We start from the raw sequence: 8,763 nt of genomic DNA, 5'->3' as shown, positions 1-8,763 counted from the left end.
GCATTTCGAAAACACATGCAGCAACACATCAGTCAATCATTCACGATAATTATAAAAATGTGATTAAAAATGTTTGATCACAATTTGGGTTGATAAGTTCCCGTGATTCATATTTATAAGAGGCTTCTGATAATTCAAACAAATCCTGAGGTACCCTCGAGCTTGAATATCGAGAGTCTATAGCAATCCCAGCAAAGTACAATGAATAATTAAATAAACATATAATTTCACGAGAAACGTGACATTATTAACAAGTCCACGGATTTGTTGTTTGACTCTCCACATTTGCTCACCAGGCAGCCTCAAACAAATTAGAATATGCAAACACAGGAATACTGAAGATTGAAAAGAATATCACTTGCCTTTCAAGGCATCAACCTTCTGTGGTGTCAGGGGTTTCTGTGGAGCTTTGTCACCACCTTCAGAAAGGAATCTGTTGGACAGCATTCCAGAAAAACTTCTCCTTGCCAGCACTTCGGATGACCAAATCGCAGTGGCCGCCCGCTTCACAAAAAGTGAATCTTTTGGCATGGCCATCAACATGTCATAAACATCCTTTGTGATGTTTACATTGTTTGATAGATGCACCTGTAGGAAAAAAAATTTCAGTAATTGCCCTATTCGCATTAACTCTGATAGTCCTTAGTTCAGGTGACCTTACCATGCCATTGTCCATTACTGAACAGACAGCAGGACTTGGTCTTTGTTGCAGGGCCTTGTCCTGCACTGTCTCTGAATATGGAGCACCAAAAAGATAAATGTTATTTCAGGCACATATAGGCGCAAATTGTCATCTTATACTGTACTTATTCTATTACAAGGCAAGGGTGATGTTGGGAGAAAAAAAAAGAAAAAAAATATTAAGTATGCAGAGTAATATAGGGTAATAAACAGTAGCCAACTGATTATTCAAACTTGCCCAAAATTCCAATTAATTGGAAGTAAAAACAAAAGAATATTAACCAGAGTAATAAATAGTTCACAGATGGCCAGGAAAGCTTATAAATGCGCCGCTGTGTGCACACATTTATATGTGACCATGTCACTGTATTTTGGGCCTTTGTTATGCCGTCTCTTTCAACATGGAAAAGTACTAACAAAGCTAGCACATGTTCACAACTTTTCTTATGCAGCACTTCTCAAGCCTCTGCGGGCAGAGACTGCAACAGTGGAGCTGGCTAATGATTACGAGACAAAATACTCTACGCAAAACAGTCGCCCGAGACCTTGCTGCTATTTATTATGTTAAGCAAGAAACATTCGACCTATGAGACCCATGTGGCATGTGTCCAAATGTTACAATTGTGAAGCTCACCAGCCCCATGGCTACTGGATTGACTAGCTTAAGGACTAGGCGCTGCTTCACTCTGCACTCATTCTTATGTAAAAAAAAACTAGGCAGAATAAATCTACTATTTCGTTCACAAGAAACTCATACTTTTCTTCTAAAGAAGGTATAAATACCTGCAAGTTGTAGCTCCAATCTTGCTGAATCAGCTTCTGTCGACTTAGAAATGTCCTCGGATGCTGCTTCAGGATTCTCCTCTGTATGTGAACAAAAAATGTAGTGTTTTAAAGGGGTGTTGATACAAACTTGCCCTCTTTCATTCCTTCATTAAGCAGCTGTGAGTAAAGTACAATGCAATATGAAGGCTCCGTTGTTCCAGCAACAATAATCTTTCAATACCACTAGCTGAATATGTAGGCGAATTACAGTATGGGTTTCTTGCCCTTAAACATCACAATTATCTCATGTGGTGATTACATGACGTCAAATACACCAGTGAGCTTACTACACTAGTCTCCTATGTCTAGCCATCTGGTTAGCAAAATGAATGCTTGCCGCTTACCACGCTGTCGGCTTATTAACGTAGAATAAACGAGGATTAAAGATTCTCCTGTCGATTGTTCTTTTGGAGTGTAGAGCATCCTGTTCTCCTTGGCACAACAATGTAACAACTTTACTTTTTTTCTTTTTCGAGCTCTGTCATCAGTCAAAACGCGCCCGCCTATATCACCAGGATCAGCTGGCCATGAACGGTGCATGACAATAGGACAAAAAAAATTACTGTAATATACCCGCCCAGTGGTTCCAACTAGTATCCCATGTCTAAGCACCACAAGAGAAAAACAATAGTAGTGGCAAAACCACCACTAATATAGTCCCAATTAAAATTCTCATGCGTTGAACAAGCCCTGAATATCCCTTGGTCTGGGCTAGCAGACACATGGTATAGGATGGAGATGTGATCACCTCAGCCAAAGCTTGTAAAAATAGTGCCCATTGTTTTCCAACAGACAGCTCCTGCATGCCATTTTTTTTAACTGAAGGCTGGCCTCCGGGAGACGCCCGGTGACAGAGGTCACGAACACCAGTCACTGGACTATTAATCGATTACACAAGCTGGCACATGTACACACCTCGCTAGATCTGTCAATAATGATTAGAAAATGAGGGGGACGGTTAACATGTCTTGGCAGTCCTGCTGCCACTCTTTTGTCACTCGTAGGGAGTGTTGTCAAAGGCCTATCTTCAAAGGTTACCATAAGTATAACATGAAAAGGAAGGCACAACAGGCTGGGGATTGTTATCAAAGCTGCCCTCACCAAGAACAGATCAGCTGAGGGGAAATTGGGAAAGTAAATTTAACACTTTCAACTTCTTTGTTCATATTAGGTCATTTTCGAAAATTCATTTAGAACTTTATTTTCTAAAACATAGCACCCTCAATGGATTGAGTTTCTGAGGTCTCAAAAATTGTGCCAGAAACCACTGATGATTGTCAATGCCAGCAGTACCCTTCTCCAAACCTATCTAGTAACCAGCTGCACATCCCCATGCCATCAGTGAATCACAATTTTTGGGCACATCAGCAGAACCACGAAGTGGCTATCTCGCTGCCAACCACTATTGCTGAATGATACCATGGCGCAGTACTGGATGTCCAAAAAGTAGCTGTGCAGTTAAAAAATAAGCAAACATGTAATGATAACTGTGAATGACATCAAAGTTTCACATGCAATATATCGCAAGACCTATAATTCGTCTGATGTCACTGAGGTGTACTCCAAGGATGGGTGTTCGAGAACAATCCTCACACACTGCAGGAGGTACAGACAGCCATTACCCAACACATCATTTATTAATCCTTAAAGACACCTTTTGGGGTCTTTAAGGGTTAATAAAAATGCACAAGTGACTCCAGCAACCCAGCAGCAAGTGCTTAGCAATATGCAGCATCATGTGCATACATGTCTTTAAGCCAGTAGTGTGGAGATTCTCATCTCCTGTAGTGATCCTGCACTGCCATAAGTAAAACTTAAAATTTTGAGAGCACCATTCATACTGCATGGTTACTTTTTGAACACCCAGTATATCTCGTAATTACTGCACCCCAGTTGAACCTCCGTAACCCACCTATCACTAGTATCTGCAACTTCGCTGCAGTGCCACCCATCAAGCAGCTGCACTTGATGCAGTTCATAGCCCCATGGAATACGGAGTGAACTGTATGCTGCAAGTAACTGCGTGTTCATATGCATGTTCAGCATTGCAAGGCAAGAGGAGACAATCGGGCGGAGCAACTGCTGTTATGCCTTTGCCAGGTTAGATCTACCTGTACAGTGCACAAAGTTCCTCACAGGCAGAAAACATATTCCTGTAAAAGTTCCCAAAAACTTTGTCTTTGGTATCTTCTCTTGTCCTCAAAAGGTAGAAGTAAAACAAGCAGTTCATCGAACTGCAGTTCATGAAAGTGATTGTTGGATTACATCACCTTACAAAGCTTTCAAATGAAAGCTTTTTTTTGTTATCTTACATAAATACTAGATTCAAACTAGATTCTTCATTTTCCATACCTGTAAATAACTGCCTTGAAACTGGTAGTTCGCTCTGAGCAACTTGCTCAGACCCAGCAGCTTCTTCACCATGGTCACTAGTAATTGGTGCCTGGATGAAGTCGCGCCTTGTCCCTGGTGGCGACATTTCTCGCCCCCTCCCACAATGGCACATGGTATTGCTGGCCTGCATACCTAGGAAAGCACAATAATTGTGTGGCTGTAAACAACTATTTTTTTACAAAAATTTATTTTTGGAGTTGATGCAAATGGTCCGCAAGAACATATTTTTTATGGTTAATTGCTATTGCTACTGTGTGTGCTGAGCTTCACCATATCTAGGCTAGGTCTAGTCCGGCTTCCCACACGTGCTGCAGGTAACATGTTTTAAGAGTCGTAGAAACCACAATTTCTGTTGTAACATGTAATTCTTAGAATATTTTCTCTTGTATATAATTTTTTTTCAGGTTGTTGCATTTTCTTTAATTCTGTTGCACATTCTGGTTTGTTTTATAGTAATAAATACGCTCTTTTTCCTCACATATTTAAATGCTAGTGTTCTCCTTGAGTCTTACATTCTTCCACGACCTATGCACGCCGCGCGGGTCAACCGTCGAACCAAACAAGATTTGTTATGCACCACTTAGGAGTATTTAGGGCATTGTAGACAGGAGCTTCAAGTGTAAGCCTTCGAATCTTTGCTAAGGCACCGCTGTAGGACAGTGGGCCTTTCAGAGTGTGTGACAGTCAGGAACAGTAATGTTTAACACATTACTTTCCTGCTATAGTGTGCCATGTTACATGTTGCTGCAGTGCTGTAGCAATGTTAAGCTAAGTCCTAAGCAGTCACCATATGAAACATATTCAAAGGCTACCTGTCGTATTAATGCAGAAATGAACGCATGGCCTATTAATACCAGAAGAGCTACAGAATGGCAATAACATTCATTGCATGAGCAGGAAATGGAAATTACACAGATGCCTTGAAAGAGTGCCATCAAGTGCACACTAAATGTTGAAGACGCAAGCCTGTTGGGTCCAGAATGTAAATTATTTAAATCGCTTCATCTGTTGCAGCTAGTTTTTAGCAGAAATTGACGGGCACTAACAAAGAGTTCACAACTGTGCATCCACATTTAAAATGGCTAAATATTTCTTCTGTAGGCACAGTTTGGCTGTTGAGCTTGCTACAATTTGCATAAAATTCAATTGATTATTTTAGGCTTTAACTCGAATTTTTAAATTCTGTTTTTGTACTTTAGGCAGATAACAGAAGTGCAACCTACGTGCTTCTGACAGGCAGTTCAGCAGCTCCTCTTGCAGCTTCATATTAAAACAACGAAGCCTTCGATTTTCTTCTTTAAGCTCCGATATTTCATTGTGGAGCTCTGATGTCTTCTCCGTCGACATCTCTTCGAGAATCTTGCTTGCAGCCACTTGTTTGGCCACGAGACGATTTTTTTTTGGTTTGTGGGCCTAAAAAATGTGAAAAATGACACCCCACCAATGTACATGGTAAGTCTCAACCATACTTTTGTCTCATTGAAGACATCATAAGACTTCCCAGATCAATGAATTAATGAAAGGTACTCATTAACTGTAGGAAGAGAGGAGATAAGCCACACACATCATTAACAGTAAACTACATGCACATGGAAAACTATCGGCGCTTGGCATTCTTCCTCCAGCCATTCACCAAGCATAATACTGCCATGCTGTTGTTCGTGTTGCTGCAATACACTGTTGCAGCTTTTAAACTAACGCATCGATTCTCCGTAGAAAAACAAAATAAAATAATGCACACAAGCTAAGAACTGTCATTTTCTTATCTACGTGGCTCCCGAAGAAGTCACTGCTGATGAAATGCGCACTGCACACTTTCATGGGTGGTGTGACCGGCGTGCCAATTCGCAACTTGACAACCCATTCTTTCTTGTTTGCCATCTTTGGGGAACGAGTGGAGGCCCACTTCACTTGCAACCTGTTGGTGCATTGCAGCACGCAGGACATGCGATTGCGTTTGAATTTCATCTTGCATAAACGATGCGTAAACACAAATAATCAACCCTACTGGCTACCACAATGAAAGCAAGCAAACGCTACCGATGTGCCGCCTGCAGTTACTCTGATGCTCTTTGAACAAAATGCGTCGATGGCCGCGGGCCGGAACTTGCGAATAGTGAAGGCCACAGTGTGATCACCTTAGGTCCTTTTGATTCGCCTGTACCACCATGAACTAATATTTGACAGGACACGAGATGTTCAAAAACAGTGCAGCCCGATTTTAGCATAGATTTTGAAATGGCCACCTTAAATGAATATATAATTGATTTTTTTGCATGTCCAAGTAATTCTGACATGACCCTGAAGTTAAAGTGTCAACAGCCACATGATAAAACAAAAAAAGAACAAAAAGAAAAGAAAGAGATAGCAGGATATAAAGTTCTTGTACCTTTTGAAAAAACTCCAGGAGATGAATTTAAAATGTTGCAATCAGCTAAAAATACACTACCCTAACACAGCACGAGCAAACTACACAGGCAAGACATGAAAAACATACAATACGAGTGCTGACTAACGAAACACTCAATATACGCACAAGCACTTGCTTAACGCACAGCATCAGGTCCTAGCATGTCATCCTGCACATTAATTACCCACATTTCCAAAAGTGCTGTTTAACTATCTAGTAACGTTAACGAATCTTGGCTTACACATCTATTGCCATTCTGCTTTATAAATATGCTGCCATAATATACCAGGACGTACCATCCCAGTGCCTAAGCCAGACTGTGATAGCACTAAACAACGGTTCGTACAGTTTTGTTTAAAGACAGAAATAAGTACCGAGAGGATATGGAAGTGTACTTTAAAAAGCAGAATGTCGATAGATGCACAAGTCAGCTTTCTCAACACTAGCACATACTGAAATAGCACTTCTACAATGCAGGTGATGGGTCTGCGGGACGATACGCTGAGATTTAATGTGGTGCATGCATTGTGTACACGCTTGTGCATATAATAATGAGTGCTTCCTTGTTTAACGACCAGTTGTTAGCACTTACACTGTAATATTTTGTGCATTTTCGCTGTGTCGTTTGTTCGTAAAGTGTTAAGGAACTGAACCTGTACCAACTAGCTCAATTCTATGCATTTCAAAAGTTAATACACCCAGAGGTAGAAATACAGGGATGATTGTGTTTGAAGTAACAAACAATTATTATGTCAACTTTTAAACAATGTAGTCCTGAAATTGCGCATACAAATTACAAGCACGTGGAAAAGGCCGACAACACGTGCATCGCCATGCTACCATGACCATGCGCGCAGCAGCGCAGCAATCAGACCAAAAAAAATTTTTTCTCCAACAAGTTTAAGCCCAAATACCTTGTCAGCAGCAGAGTCGGCTGAAGGTTCATAATGTCTTTTGCTGACATGCCGACTTCGCGCCTCCTCTCTGTATTTGTCCATCTCCTCCTTCGACTCTACAAAAACAAAACGAACCGTAACACACTGCACTTTCCATTTCAGCTGCTTTTGCATTGGCAAAGTGATGGAAATGATTTCAAACTCGACTTTGTGCTGGTAACGAGTACTTCAACATAATCGTTACCAGCACAAAGTGAGAACACAAATTAATCTCATCCGCACTTAATTCTGTACGCACGGTGCATGCAGTGCGAACAATGCAAATACTGGGCTGGTATTTTGTTGCGATGTCCTATGCTTTATTCTATACTAGTCTTATCCACCGCTCACGGCCGGCTGATCCCATTGATAATGTGAGCGGACCGTCGCTCTGACTGCTGACCAAGCGCGAAAAGGCATCGCTACAAAATACCGGCCCTGCGTTCATTGGCATAAGAGATGAACTTTACAAAAATCTCACCTGTCATGTGCAGGATCTCTGCTTCGTAGTAGGCGCCTGCTGTATGGCTGTCCCCCTCCCAGTATACGCTGTATACGTCGCCAGTCTTAAAGTCATTGCAGTCTTTCGGCTTGAAGCCTTTGACATGGTTCGATGTAGTAACTTTCGTCACCTTATCAAACACGTATCGCACGTAGACGAAGTACATGCTATCAAGCCAAATCAAGTTCGTACCGCGTGGTCACTCAATCTGCAGGTACCCGACGCAACACAAAGAAAGGAATACTGGGAATACGATCAGCACAGAAGGCAACGATATAGTTCGAGCTCCAGGTTTCCTTCTGACGCTTAGGGGCCAACGCAGCTAGGCACCACATGGCATTGTTTATCACATTTAGGCATGGGCAAACGGCAATCTTTCTAGCAGTGGCGCTAGTATCTAGTTATTTAAAAAAAGAAATAAAGAAAAAAATTCTGGTTAATCTTTTTAAGAATAGTTTGTAAAAATAAATTCTAAACGGTTTAAGTTTGTAGCTATACTCATTCAATGGGTTTTACAAAGCTATCCTTACCTGCCATCGGTTTTCAGCTTTTACGTTCCCGCACAGGTGCAGAAATGTCACATCGTTTGTCAGGGTTGAATCAGATTATTTTAATGTTGGCAGCAGCAGCTCGTGGACCTGTTGGCATTTCAATTCAATGTCTACGATATTGTTTCAGGAATTGCCGACGAACTAAACTTAGTGAACTATTCGATTAAAGATGCATGGATACCAGTTGAGTGGAAGGTGGCTAAGAACATCAGCCTGGCAGCTCTAATTTATAATGTAGCCGAGCCTGAAGAGACGTTCTGCTAGGTCAAATACAGGGAGTTTCCTTACGAAAATGAGTTACATTGAGTCCTTGCCAAGGCAGACTGCCTTGAACGCGCATACAGATCTTGCACGGCGAAACAACCAGTAAGCAGCATTGGTATAACTCTGCATATAGCCAAAGTTTATGGCAGCTTGATCATGCGATTTAAAAAATAAAAACGAAGTGCGATATCACGGCTTTAC

General features: G+C 41.3%; 1 protein-coding gene across 1 annotated transcript; it reads right to left on the bottom strand.

Moving 5' to 3' along the window:
- Positions 1–230: 230 nt before the first annotated feature.
- LOC125941889 (uncharacterized) lies at positions 231–8,051 on the bottom strand. The gene is made up of 7 exons (XM_049659755.1): positions 7,727–8,051; positions 7,225–7,322; positions 5,124–5,313; positions 3,859–4,032; positions 1,465–1,545; positions 662–732; positions 231–588 (listed from the first exon to the last, which is right to left on the bottom strand). Exons 1-7 carry the CDS (start codon positions 7,911–7,913, stop codon positions 355–357), a joined length of 1,035 nt encoding a protein of 344 aa, XP_049515712.1. The 5' UTR covers positions 7,914–8,051; the 3' UTR covers positions 231–354.
- Positions 8,052–8,763: the final 712 nt, after the last annotated feature.

This window comes from Dermacentor silvarum, unplaced genomic scaffold, assembly GCF_013339745.2.
Source record: "Dermacentor silvarum isolate Dsil-2018 unplaced genomic scaffold, BIME_Dsil_1.4 Seq546, whole genome shotgun sequence".
NCBI lineage: Eukaryota > Metazoa > Arthropoda > Arachnida > Ixodida > Ixodidae > Dermacentor > Dermacentor silvarum.
The sequence above is the reverse complement of the archived record's forward strand: the minus strand, read 5'-3'. Positions and strand labels throughout refer to the sequence as shown.